This window comes from Scyliorhinus canicula, chromosome 10, assembly GCF_902713615.1.
Source record: "Scyliorhinus canicula chromosome 10, sScyCan1.1, whole genome shotgun sequence".
NCBI classification, from domain to species: domain Eukaryota; kingdom Metazoa; phylum Chordata; class Chondrichthyes; order Carcharhiniformes; family Scyliorhinidae; genus Scyliorhinus; species Scyliorhinus canicula.
The window spans coordinates 25168002-25182540 of NC_052155.1; the positions used below are offsets into that span (position 1 = coordinate 25168002).

At 49.5% G+C, this 14539-nt stretch overlaps 1 protein-coding gene across 1 annotated transcript in view; it reads left to right on the forward strand.

The window, feature by feature from the left end:
• lama1 (laminin, alpha 1) overlaps nucleotides 1-14539 on the forward strand; it is a 422130-nt gene that overhangs the window by 363153 nt on the left and 44438 nt on the right. The window contains exons 54-57 of the mRNA XM_038808722.1: nucleotides 1626-1777; nucleotides 2732-2917; nucleotides 5313-5511; nucleotides 9503-9615. Coding sequence (XP_038664650.1) covers nucleotides 1626-1777; nucleotides 2732-2917; nucleotides 5313-5511; nucleotides 9503-9615 — 650 coding nt within the window. The remainder of the gene's footprint in view (nucleotides 1-1625; nucleotides 1778-2731; nucleotides 2918-5312; nucleotides 5512-9502; nucleotides 9616-14539) is intronic.

Sequence of the window (14539 nt, forward strand, 5' to 3'; positions counted from 1 at the left end):
CTAGATCCCATTTTAAAATGCAGTAAGTTGATCCATTACCCCTGTGCTTAATTATCTACATTTGCTCCCAGTCCGGCGACACAATGATTTGAAATTTTTTGTCCTTGTGTTCAAGTTCCTCCATTACCTCATCCCCTTCTGAGTTTTGTAACCACCTGTAGGAATCTATTGTGTGGTTTAAGTGTAGTCTCGTATACACCTCAAAACTAGAATTTAAGTTACACTTCTCGGATGTGAAATAAAAATCTTTTATTGTGTCTATTGATTATAATTGAGAGACTAAGATCTTCTTGTGATTACAAATCAAATGTTCCCAAAAAGCCCTTGCTAGCAAAAGACTTTAAGAGAAATAATTGTCTTAATGGTTCACAACAGATTTAACTTTCAAAAAACAGTAACGGTTCTTTGCTTAAAGCAAAACAGCTTGCGCGAACTTCAAGGGTTCGAGTGGAAATATGAAAATACGAAATAAGGATAGCGAGTAGTTAGGTCAAAGGTATAGAGTGATCCTGGATGGAAAATGGCTTCCCGAACCTCTATTTTTAAGTAAAATGTGTTTAGTCTGTCTCTAGCTGTCCCCACCCCTGCAATGTGCTGATTGGCTTGGATGGGCTTCAAATGGTTAGTTGTCAATCATCAATGTGCAACATATATTCGGATATGTTGCATTTGTAGATGTTTGTGTGTGTTGGAATGTGATATATCCTTTTAATCAATTCTAGTTTTCACTGGTTTATTGCTGACTGCGCTATTATCTGTATTCTGAACAATGGTGTGTTCATGTAGTCATGGCGACCTTGATCAGTTTGGGGTATGGCTGCATAGCTTTTGCATTCTGTTCATTAGAACAATGGTCAGTTTATAATATCAGTAAAATGTTGCATAAGCTTTAGCTGGCTTTTTTGAATGTTTCAGATTCTGTGCTTTGCCACTGCAAATTCTGCAAGCTGTGTGTTTGTGTAATGATGAAATCCATTAAAAAATGGATTTTAAACTGGGCTTTAGTATTTACATTAAAATGGCTAAATCAATTACCCTTTTACCGATCAGAAATAGCCAGTTCCCTTCCCCACCCCATGCCCTACCTTGTGAGATCCCCGTACACCTCCAATTCTGCCCTGGTGCACCCTAGTGTAATGAATGTATATTATCAGGGCCAGTGAAATTATGTTGCTTACTTTGCCTCTGGCAGGACTGTTGTGCTGGATTAAAGCATTCACATAAACACTGAGGATTTTATTGGATTTGTTTATTGTCACGTGTACCGAGGTACAGTGAAAAGTATTTTTCTGCGAGCAGCTCAAACAGATCATTTAGTACATGAAAAGAAAAGGAAATAAAAGGAAATACAAAATAGGGCAAGACAAGGTACACAATGTAAATACATAGACACCGGCATCGGGTGACGCAGGAGTGTAGTATTAATCAGGTCAGTCCATAAGAGGGTCGTTTAGGAGTCCGGTAACAGCGGGGAAGAAGCAATACTGACTACATCAGAGCAGCTCCAAATATTAGCGCAGTGGGTTGCCGGGAGTATTTCTGCCTTTTAGCCAATGCTGGCTGCCCATAGTGGGTAATCTTCGAGTGCTCGAATATTCTAACAATTTCTTCTTCGGTACCTGCAGCCATTCTTTGCCATTATGATCATTGATGGACGGGTGGAAGCTCATGTGAACACTGGTGATGGAGTCCACACCAGGAAAGCAGTTATCAAGGCCCCTTCCGGAACTTTCAGCGATGGGCAAGAACATTCTGTCATACTTACTAGAAATAAGAGGTGTGTGTTCGCATGTATGAAGGTGATTAAAATGGAGAGTAAGACCATGAGGTGTTGCATTGTGAGAATACTTACAATGAAGTTGCTATAAACAAAATAAAGTTAAAACAATGGGTATTGATTACTGATCGATTTGCTTTGTTTGAACAAGAACGCTACAATTACTTATAGAGATCATTGAGTTGCACTGCTTTAATCAGGTCTGTTTTTATAACTTCTTACAAGGATGAGAAAGATCAGTGCCAGACTAAATAAATGCAATAACAACAGTTCAATGGGAATGAGTTTTTTAACTTATTAAATGAATGATGAGCCCGGATGAGAGCATTTGGTGCCTTTTCCTGAGAGCGGGTGTTTTGCACACACTAGACTCACAGAGATTAAACCATGGCGCTGTCTCTACAGATTGAGACTTTAGAGAGGAGGAGGCGATAAATACGGTTGTGACTCATGATGAGCAATGACCTGCAGTTTCAATATGAAGCTTCCTCCTCCCTATCCATCAATGCCCACTTTCACCTGGCTCCATGTACAGATCAGCAGTATCTGTTACAACGCCTGTCCGTGGAGGAGCAGCCTCCACGGGTTCCCTTCTTGCTTGTTCACCTGGCACGTGGCAAACTGCATTCAGCCGCCATCCAATTTCCCAAAACCCAGTTTCCCAAAAGGGTCTGAAACAGGTGCTCGATATTCAATTTGCGCAGAACGACTCCAGGGCCTTCCTTTAACGAAAGGCACTCTCCGGTGCAGACTCAGCGTGGTACACTTCGATGTATTGGTTTGACGTCAGACTGAGAAAGGGGCACCGCATAGTTTAATTTCTATACCATTGTTCTGTCTATTAACCTCAAGAATGAATTGACTGTACATTACGGGATGGGGGCTGCTGATCAGGTTCCCCACTGCCGACATCTCGACCATGTGTGTTAAACCCCTGTTGTTTCCTTCTGGCAGGATAATGACATTACAGATGGATGAAGGGAATATCCTTGAAATGAGACTTGGGTCCTCAGCAGACAACAGTCCATTGAATATTACCAGACTCTACGCTGGCGGGGTTCCAACTGGAGAGGGCGCTGTCGTCCTTAAGATAACAAAATCGTTCAAGGGTTGTATCAAGAACCTGGTCCTGAATACCGAGTAGGTTTCAATGATTTAATCCAGCCTGCACTGTGCTCTCGTTGTACCTGCTGTTTAGAGCAAGTGTAAACTACATGGAATGAGTTACTGTTTATAATAAGCACACTTCAAAATATTTTGAAGCAAGTTCTCCTGGCAATGTTTGATGTGGTGTTTACAACCTTACCGTAGGTGATATATGGTTGATATCCGGGACATCAGGCTGCCTATTTCTTCTTGTATGTTCTAGTCTTCACCTTTACAAAAAAACTTTTGTGATTATTCTTTTAAAACCAAAGCATAAACAGCACTGTGGGTGTATCTACAGCGCATGGACTGCAGAGGTTAAAGAAGGCGGATCACTACCACCTTCTCAAGGGCAATTAGGGACCTTACTTTGCTGTGCCTATTCTGACCTTGCTTCCTATTCTCGGCAAGGCTTTGCCCAGCGAGAAACTCATCGCTGCTTCCCCCACAGGTTAAACAGCAGCCTGGGCATCCATGATGCAGTCAGAGCCTCATCTGCATGTATAATCGGGACCCAGGCAGCACGCTGGCGCAGTGGTTAGCATTACTGCCTCACGGTGCCGAGATCACAGGTTCGATCCCGGCTGTGGGTCACTGTCTGTGTGGAGTTTGCACATTCTCCCCGTGTCTGCCTACGTTTCGCCTTCACAACCCAAAGATGCGCGAGGTAGGTGGATTGGCCACGCTAAATTGCCCCTTAATTGGAAAAAATTAATTGGGTACTCTAAGTCTTTTTTAAAAATGTATAATGGGGACCCCGCCATGTTGGGTTGCATGCTCCACCCTTGCAGAGTGGGAAAGGAGTGAGTAAAGCAATCACTCCTCTCAACAGCCTGCACCCCACTCCACACTCCAGCCAGGTTTGCACCGGTCAAGGTGGTGGGAGTGGGGCAAGAGGTAAAATCAGCCCTGTATCAAAGCAGATGTGTTTGTAATTACCTTTGTCACCATCCCCTGATCTCAAATTTTAAAAGTATTATAAGAAAGATAATAAATTATTAGTGCTTTAGAATTCCATCAAAACAGTAGAACTTAGAACATACAGTGCAGAAGGAGGCCATTTGGCCCATCGAGTCTGCACCGGCCCACTTAATCCCTCCCTTCCACCCTATCCCCGTAACCCAATAACCTCTCCTAACCTTTTGGTCACTAAGGGCAATTTAGCATGGCCAATCCACCTAACCTGCATGTTTTTGGACTGTGGGAGGAAACCGGAGCACCCGGAAGAAAACCACACAGACACTGGGAGAACGTGCAGACTCCGCACAGACAGTGACCCAGCAGGGAATCGAATAGTATATTTGATTCAAACAGGTCTACACTAATATGGGGAATAGCATTGATCTATCAAGCTAATCCACTGATATTAAAATATATACAGGTGGCATCAAACTGTCAGACCCACAGAGAGGAAACAGTGCTAAAGTTGAGCTCTGCCCAGGTGCCACGTCGGGGCAAGATTTGATTGAAACCTCAGAAACATTGGGTGAATTTTACGGCCCCTGCCGCGTGTGTTTTCGGCAGTGGGGTGGAGCGTTACGGGGAGTAGATGAACATGTAAACTGTGCTGGGTGGCGAGACCGGCTCCTTCCTGCCCACCCCTGACCCATTCCCCAGAAAGCAGTGGGTGGGCATTGCGCCTACTAAACCATCCACCGAAGGCCTATGGAGGTCCTCACTGCCTAATTAAGTGCCTCAAGCAATTAAGGGCCTCAAGCAGCCACCTCGTCAATGGGGTTTCCCGTTGTTCGCACCCTCCGCTGCCGGAGAAACCGGGGGGGGGTCGGCGTCAGCTGGACGAGAAGTTCCCGGCTGCAGGAAAGCTCGGAAAATCCCGCACGTATAGAGCAGAAAGAACCACAGATAAAGGGGAGACGTGTTACAAATAGCCCCTGAAGTGGATTCTGAGTGTCACTCTATAACATTGCAGCGATATTATTTGCTAGATTGCTCACTGAAGTAAGACTATTGTGACAGGCATTCTACATCACAACCTGTTCATGAAAACAGAACAAAATATAGCCTGTGGACTTGGATCATGCTATTAACATTAAGTTAAACCAGCAGTAAACCATAAAAAATATTAATAATTAGCAAATCCAGTGCCGGGTGCACTCTGATATACATTCCATCCTTGCTCTAAAACAAACGGCAAACACAAAAAAATTCAGGTGTCTTTAACTGTTAGAGTTACTCCCCTATACGTGCTGTATAGTCCCCACTTGGCATTGTACTTCGAAACCCAACAGTGCAGAAGGGGGCCATTCGGCCCATCGAGTCCTCGTCGGATTTTTACAACTCATATAGTTGTGAGGTGGTGTCTTATGTTTTAGGGTATGTGCCAATGCGTTATAGGTAATATAAAACACAATTCTGATTTTAATCGCAGGTTGTTAGATTTCAGTGGCGCTTTGAAATACCAGAATATTGATCTGGACAGCTGTCTCCTCTCGGAGAGACCAGTGCCTGAGCCGAACGAGAGAGACTTTGAGCTGCTGCTTCAACCGACGGTCAAACCCATCCCACCTCCTGAAAAAAAAACAACCCCCACTACCACTGTCCGCAGCTCCTCCTCCGGCAAGAAAACGGTAAGAAGACTGTTCAGGACACCGCTTATGTTGCCAGTGAGAGTGCCTCAAAATCCCGAAGGATAACTCGAAACACTAGTTCTTGATGGGGTATATTTGTTTGGAATAATGTGTGGAACAATGTACAACCCAGTGTGAAGAACCAGTCCAGACATTGTTTAAACAATTAAAAAATAATATTTATTAAAGTAAAAGAAAAACACAGACAAAAGACGCACACTGACACTTTAAAGAACAAAGAAAAATTACAGCACAGGAACAGGCCCTTCGGCCCTCCAAGCCTGCGCCGATCCAGATCCTCTATCTAAAACTGTCACCTATTTTCTAATAAACAAAGAAGCATAAGTATATGAATAACTAAACATCCTGTTTTGTCTGAAGTTACCTCTTGTTCACACCTTCCCTGAACTCACTGAGACACCTCTTTTCCCAAGCAACATGCAATTTTAGAAACTCTATTAATTAGAGTTAATAGTTACCACACAATACCGCTTAGGTGACCAAGTCTCTTCCCGGTTCAGCGAAGGCACAAAGAACAAAGAAAAGTACAGCACAGGAACAGGCCCTTCAGCCCTCCAAGCCTGCACCGAACATGCTGCCCATCTAAACTAAAATCTTCTACACTTCCGGGCTCCGTATCCCTCTATTCCCATCCTATTCATGTATTTGTCAAGATGCCCCTTAAACATCACTATCGTCCCTGCTTCCACCACCTCCTCCGGCAGCGAGTTCCAGGCATCCGCTACCCACTGTGTAAAAAACTTGCCTCGTACATCTCCTCTAAACCTTGCCCCTTGCACCTCAAACCTATGCCCCCTAGTAATTGACCCCTCTACCCTGGAAAAAAGTTTCTGACTATCCACTCTGTCTATGCCCCTCATAATTTTGTAGACCTCTATCAGGTCGCCCCTCAACCTCCTTCATTCCAGTGAGAACAAACCAAGTTTATTCAACCTCTCCTCATAGCTAATGCCCTACATACCAGGCAACAGCCTGGTAAATCTCTTCTGCACCCTCTCTAAAGCCGCCACATCTTTCTGGTAGTGTGGCGACCAGAATTGTACACTATACTACAAGTGTGGCCTAACTAAGGTTCTATACAGCTGCAACATGACTTGCCAATTTTAATACTCAATGCCCCGGCCAATTAAGGCAAGCATGCCGTATGCCTTCTTGACTACCTTCTCCACCTGTGTTGCCCCTTTCAGTGACCTGTGGACCTGTACACCTAGATCTCTCTGACTGTCAATACTCTTGAGGGTTCTACCATTCATTGCATATTCCCTATCTGTATTAGACCTTCCAAAATGCATTACCTCACATTTGTCCGGATTAAATTCCATCTGCCATCTCGCAGCACAAAGCTGCGTCTTTTAGAGGAGAAGATTTGCAATATGCTGTGGCACTAAATCTTCGATGGAACAGACGTCTGTGGCTTAGATCATAGATTGAACTTGTATTGTTGGATGGAAAGCTAACCCCCTTTCCCCAATGAATGTGCTATCAGTTATATTGCTCAATCTCATTGATAGTCCCCTCTTTGGATTCTGCTGTCTATCTTGCTCAAATTCCTCGCGTTTATAGATTTGTACGGCCCCACTGATCTCTGGTAAACATTTGACGGGATTCTTCAGTCGCCCTGCCACGTGTTTCTTGGTGGAGGGAGGTGGAGTGCCATTCGCTGGCGGTGGAATTCTCTGCGCCCGCCAGACTCAATAGGAATTCCCATTGAAGCAACCCCACGCTGCGGGAAACCCCTGGGTGGGGGTGCACCACCGGTGGGACTAGAGAAACCCACTGCCAGTGAACGCCCGGAGAATTCCGACCAATATTTCTGATATGGCCCTTTGCACCTCAATGTCTCTAGACGCCTGCTAATCTTGTTACTGGGGAAATCTATCTCATTATTCCCCTTGAAAGTCTTGCTACTTGTCTGCTACTTTCTTTTCATCTCAAATTCGCTGTTATTCTCGTTAACGTCCCACATTCCTAACAATGCTGTGATATCAACTCCATGTATCAACTCTGTAGCACAGTGGTTATTAGTGCTGCTGCCTCACAGCGCCAGGGACCTGGATTAAATCCTGGTCGTGGGTCACTGTCTGTGTGGAGTTCGCACTTTCTCCCCGTGTCTACGTGGGTTTCCTCCGGGTCCTCCAGTTTCCTCCCACAGTCCAAAGATGTGCTGGTTAGATAGATTGGCCTTGCTAAATTGCCCCTAGTGTCCAAAACATATGTGTAGGTTAGGTTAAGGGGTTGTCGGGATGGGGCAGGAGAGTGGGCTTGGGTGGAGTACTCTTTCAGAGGGTCGGTACAGACTCAATGGACCGAATAGCCTCCTTCTGCACTGTAGGGATTCTATGATACTGTGAATTAACAGTGCAAGAGGCGGCCTCTGCGCCCAACCAGGTCCAGGCTGAGACTTAATGCTGCAGCCTGGTTATATACCACGAACAGGAAGTCGGTCATGGCTACAAATGTAAAGGCCACGCCCTCTCTCTCATTATTCTTAGAACAGGCTCAACAAAGTCAATAAATGAAATGAAAAGTCATCCAGATGCAGCCACCTTCTCCAGTAGAATCTGCTGCTACCCGCAGCCATGATCCCGGTGTCAGGACCCACCTTCCCCCTCCGTGTCACCACGACGAACCTGGCCTAAAGCACTCCAAAGCTTTTTCCCACTCGCTGCCTGAAAACACTGCGCATTTTATATTCACACAGGGAGGGGGGAGCGGACCCCCTTCCCCACCCACGCAAGCGACATGAAGGTGGCAGCATAACGTTGGCATCCATCCCGCAGCCTGACTCCGAAGCAAACCAGAGGAGGCGTTTTGAGACTATCTCAGTTCGGTAGTTAGTCCGACTGCATTTGACCTTTGCACTCGGTGGAAAATAAGGATATCAAGCGATATGGGAAAGGGTCTGGCAACTTTTGAAACTCAGTGCCAACTCTTTAGATGCAAGGCAAAAGCACAAAAGCCTGCCTGTGTGGTCGGAACATTAAAAATTAACCACACAAAACAGGAGCTCTTTGAAGAAAAGGTCAATTGACAGAAAAGTGTGGTCTGGTCTGACAGATGTACCAGCTGAGAATATACAGCACTCTACATATACTGCTCTCCATGTTATCGAGTTAAGTAGAAACCTGCGTCTTTTGTCATTGTTCAAACTTACATATAATCGATATAACCTGCATATCGATACCATTTGTGTTTCAAATTGCAATGTTTAAAATGTTTTCAACTCAGAGCGGAGTGGCATCAAATTGCCTCCAGTCCGAGGATCGTAGAGTAACACAGCACAGTCATTCAGTCCATCGTGAATATGCTGGCCCTTTGTTATCCAATGATCTCACTCCTCTGCTGTTTTCCCCGTCAAATATTGATCTAATTCTCTTACCACTGAATCTGCCTCCTCCAGCCTTCTGGCCAGTGAGCTCCAGCACAAGGAAAAGCGCTGTATTAAAAAAAATGTGTCACCTCTGTTACTCTTCCCCCAACCAGTCTCCTTTCCCTCGTTGGGAATAGTTTATCTCATTTATGATGGGGAGGCAATTCTCTCATTCGGATGGGGAAATTTTCCTGGGAGTTGCAGGGTGGGACGGGAAGAAGGCCGTCAGGAGGCGGATTATTCCCCCAGCAGCTGGTTCAAAAGAATGTTGCCAAAGGCTGGGCCACAAATACCCTGCCCGGCATCCTGAATGAAGTTACTGCGACGGAGTCAAACTAAGAAGGGGGGGGGAACACAAATGATGATGGGCAGGGCCTTCCAGCTATTCCCTAGCGGTGGAGGTGCGAGCAACGGGAAACCCGTGTAACAACGGCGGGACCGGAATATCCCGTCGCTGACCAATGGTGGGCCGCCCCAAAGCACACCGTGGAGGGAGGGGAGGGGGGGGGGGGCAGAAAATACCACCCTGTGTTCTTAAAACCACTTTTATTCAACCTTTGTATTGAATGTTTTATTGCACATGTTGTTTTTGGCCGACAGTTGCAGTGTGCAGTGGAGGAACTACCAGGCACTGTTTCCGACGCTTACCAGTTTGGACTCGCTCGAGGCAGTCACATGGTTCTCTCCCTCGATGAGAATACGGTCAAGAGAAAGTAAGTGCCTCCGTCTGATAGTTGTGAAGAGCAAAAATAATCTTTGTTGGAAAGGAAAAAATACTGCAGGGGCTGAAAACCTGAGATAAAACAGTAAATGCTCCTGGTGGAAAGTGAAACAGTTTCAATGAAAGGCCGTCGGACTGAAAGCTTGGGTGGGATTTTCCGGCCCTTCCTGCCGGTGGAGTCTTCTGGTCCTGCCGAAGGCGGACGAGCCACACAAAGTGGCGTAGACGTCGGTGCGACCGGAGGATCCCACCAGTGGCAATGGCGAGCTGCCTCCTCCAGTGGAAACCACGTGGTGTTAACTGGCCAGTTAACTCTGATTCTCTCTCTCGCACACGGAAGCTGCTGGACGCGCCATTTCCAAGCATGGTCTGTTTTCATTTACCATTTGTGACCTTTATAGAGACTGGTTTTTAATTGAAAACTCTGCGCTTTTTTTAAAATCATGAATCAACAATGCGTCTCTTCATCCTTCAAAACAAATACTGTTTTTCAATCTTCTAACCAGCAGGGGATGCCCTTGTCTCTGCTCCATAAAGAGATATGAAATGGTAACGTTTCTGTCGAGTGGTTTTCCTGTGCAAATATCTAATCGCACCCAACCACAAAACAAAGTCACAATGTAGAGACCCCGAGATTGGAGAATTTGTTAATCTATGGGTCTTACATTTTGATTAATGTTGTCAAGAGAAGATGGATCTACGTTTAGACAGGACCAGAAAAACCTCTAAATCAGTGGATAAACTAATAGGGCTGGATTCTCCATTTCTGCCAATGGAGAATTTCGATTTGGCGAGAAACCGGCGTCCCCCCCCCCCCCCCCCCACGATTTTGGCGTCCAAATCGATTCACCGCCCAATCGCGTTTCCTGATTCCGGCGTCAGCTGACGTCCGTGATGTTTTACGTTGGGACTCTTTTCCTATCCTGCCCACTACGGGAATCGTCACCATTAAAAGGTTCGTTGACCGGCAGGCGGGACCCGGAGTTCCCCCCACTCCCACCCCAAAAATACAGGTGGTTTTGGGTCAGGTGATAAGTAACAAATTCAAACCTGCCACTTGCCAAATGCAAGATGGAGAGCAGATGACCAACCCACTCCCACCAGGCATGTCTGGTCAATGTCAGATGAAAAAAACTCCTGAGGAGGCTTAAAAAAGGTTTTTAACCCACTTCTGTTTCTCAGGTTTTAAGAAACCCATCAGGTGAGAATGGCCAGATTGTTGAACTTCACCTTTACAGCACTGCTTGTGGGCCAGGAACAGCTGGATTGCTCGACTCCAGCCCAACGAGCGAACTGTTTGCAGCTTCGCAATTAATGACTTCTCCCTTCTTTCCCCCTATCCCAAATCACATCCCACCACATCCCACCTCCACGCCCGGACTGTGAGCCCCTTTGCATTCCAGACACCACATTGTTAATCAGGCTGACTATAAACATGCTGAAAAATAATTATGTAATAATAATAATAATAATAATAATAATAATAATAAACGCTTATTGTCACAAGTAGGCTTCAATGAAGTTACTGTAAAAGCCCCTAGTCGCCACATTCTGGCGCCTGTTCAGGGAGGCCGGTACAGGAATTGAACACACGCTGCTGGCATTGTTCTGCATTACAAGTCAGCTGTTTAGCCCTCTGTGTTAAACCAGCCCCTATGTAGTGGAAACCCATGCTTGTCAAATGAGAAATTAAATTTAAACCATTCCAAATGTGGGGCGAAATTCTCCGACCCCACGCAGGGTCGGAAAATCGGCCGGCGGCGGCGTTATTCCCGCTCCAGCCATGTTTTTAATTTTCCGAGCCGCCATTAAACGGCGTAGTTCAAATCCCGCCGGCAGCCTCCGAGAACAGCTGGCGCCGGGGGGATGTCATTTAATTTTTACATTGATTAATTCTCCGGCCCGGATGGGCTGAAGTCCCGCCGACGTGGCCACGGGTCACGTCGGCGGAAATCACAGTAGGTTTATAACGGCGTCAACCATTGATGATGGTTGACGCCGTTCAGTAACCTACATCGAGTGCGGCGGGGGGAGGAGAGTACCGGCGTTTGTGTGGGGGGGGGAGGAGAGTACCGGCATTTGGGCGTTTGTGTGGGGGGGGAGGAGAGTACCGCCGTTTGTGTGGGGGGTGGGGGGGGGGGGAGAGGAGAGTACCGCCGTTTGTGTGGGGGGGGGAGGAGAGTACCGGCGTTTGTGTGGGGGGGGGAGGAGAGTACCGGCGTTTGTGTGTCGGGGGGGGGAGGGGAGGAGAGTGCCGGCGTTTGTGTGGGGGGTGGGGGGGGAGAGGAGAGTACCGGCGTTTGTGTGGGGGGGGGGAGGAGAGTACCGGCGTTTGTGTGGGGGGGGGGGAGGGGAGGAGAGTACCGGCGTTTGTGTGTGGGGGGGGGGGAGGAGAGTACCGGCGTTTGGGGGGGGGGAGGAGAGTACCGGCGTTTGTGTGGGGGGGAGGAGAGTACCGGCGTTTGTGTGGGGGGGGGGAGGAGAGTACCGGCGTTTGTGTGGGGGGGGGGGGAGGAGAGTACCGGCGTTTGTGTGGGTGGGGGGGAGGGGAGGAGAGTACCGGCGTTTGTGTGGGTGGGGGGGAGGGGAGGAGAGTACCGGCGTTTGGGGGGGGGGGAGGAGGAGAGTACCGGCGTTTGTGTGGGGGGGGGGAGGAGGAGAGTACCGGCGTTTGTGTGGGGGGGGGAGGAGGGGGAGTACCGCCGTTTGTGTCGGGGGTGGGGGGGGGAGAGTACCGGCGTTTGTGTGTGTGGGGGGGGGGGGAGGAGAGTACTGCCGTTTGTGTGGGGGGGAGGAGGAGAGTACCGGCGTTTGTGTGGGGGGTGGGGGGGGGGGGAGAGTACCGGCGTTTGTGTGGGGGTGGGGGGGGGGAGAGTACCGCCGTTTGTGTGGGGGGGAGGAGGAGAGTACCGGCGTTTGTGTGGGGGGTGGGGGGGGGAGAGTACCGGCGTTTGTGTGTGGGGGGGGGAGGAGAGTACTGCCGTTTGTGTGGGGGGGAGGAGGAGAGTACCGGCGTTTGTGTGGGGGGTGGGGGGGGGGAGAGTACCGGCGTTTGTGTGTGGGGGGGGGGGGGGGGAGGAGAGTACTGCCGTTTGTGTGGGGGGGGGGGAGTGAACCGGCGTTTGTGGGGGGGGGGGGGGGAGAGAGTACCGGCGTTTGTGTGTGGGGGGGGAGAGTATCGGCGTTTGTGGGGGGGGGGAGAGTATCGGCGTTTGTGGGGGGGGGAGTACCGGCGTTTGTGGGGGTGGGGGGGGGGAGTACCGGCGTTTGTGTGGGGGTGGGGGGGGAGAGTACCGGCGTTTGTGTGTGGGGGGGAGAGAGTACCGGCATTTGTGTGTGGGGGGAAGGAGAGTACCGCCGTTTGTGGGGGCGGGTGGGGGAGGAGAGTACCGGCGTTTGTGGGGGGGGGGTAGTGGCGTTGGAGAGGGGTGGGGGTTGGGGTGGGGTGGGGGGGTAGGGGTGTGTGTGGGGGTGGTAGGGGTGGGGTGGTAGGGGTGGGGGTAGGGGTGGTGGGGTAGGGGTGGGGGGGTTGTGGGGGTGGGGGGGTGGGGGGTAGGGGTTGAGGTAGGGGGTTGGGGTAGGGGGCAGCGGCGTGCAAAGGGGGGGGCGACGGTGCATTGGCCCCAGGCATCTATTGGATGGGGGCATCAGCAGATCTTCCTCAAGGCTCCCCTTCCTCCCAGCTGCCTTGTCTTTGTTTGAGAGAGAGAGAGAGAGAGAGAGGGAGATTGTGGGGACAGATTTACAGTGCGGTTTAGGTTCTGTGTTTACCCCAGGTGTGGGGGCGGGGAAAAGAGGGAGGGTTCGGCATTCCTCAGGGGCACTGCATTGAACCACCCCCACCCCCCTCCCAAATCATCCTCCATCTAACCTCATCCATCCCTCTTTTCCCCGACCCCACACCTGGAGTAAACACAGAACCTAAACCGCACTGTAAATCTGTGCCAGTGCACAGGGGGATCAAATAGCTCTGGAACAAAGGGCAGGATGAAGAGAATGTGAGAGAGAGAGAGGAGAAAAGGGGGAGGGAGGAGAAAGAGGGAGGGAGGAGAAAGGGGGAGGGAGGAGAAAGGGGGAGGGAGGAGAAAGGGGGAGGGAGGAGAAAGAGGCCCAGGGGGTGGGGAGGCAGAATTAATCCAAATTCCTGCTTATTTCCTCAGACTCTTCAAAAGGTTGTTCTCCCCAGGATTAGAAAAGGTGCCTTGACAATTCACAGCGCAGAACCCTTTCTGCGCTGTGAATTATAAAGGCAGAACCCAGAAACTTTGCCAAAAGTTTTTCCCTCTCTCTCCGCGCGTTTTTCCTGTTGTTGTGAAACTGACCTGAAATCGCAGAGGCTGAAGCTGAAATAGACAAATCCAGACACATCTCCCACCCCGGGATCCCAGCATTTCCCTCTGCATTCTAACCAGGCAATAATCCTGGGTTTAGGCAGATTGCAATATACTCACCAAAGCCCTGCTCTCAGCCAGAGGACGGACGGGACTCCCTCTCTCTGTCTCTCTCTCTCTCTGTCTGTCCCCACAATCTCCCTCTCTTTCTCTCAAACAAAGACAAGGCAGCTGGGAGGGAGGGAAGCCTTGAGGAAGATCTGCTGATGCCCCCATCCAATGGATGCCCGGGGCCAACGCACCGTCGCCACCCCCTCTGCACACCGCTGCCCCTACCCCAACCCCCCCCCCCTACCACCTACCCCCCCTCCCCCCCCACCCCCTACCCCCCACCCCCCACCCCCACCCCCCTACCCCCCAGCCCTACCCCCCCAACCCCCACCCCTACCCCTCACCCCACCCCACCCCTACCCCCCCCCACCCCACCCCTCCCAACGCCGCTCCCCCCCCAACAAACGGCGGGTACTCTTCCCCCCCCACAAACACCGGTACTCTCTCCCCCCCCTCACAAAACGCCGGTACTCT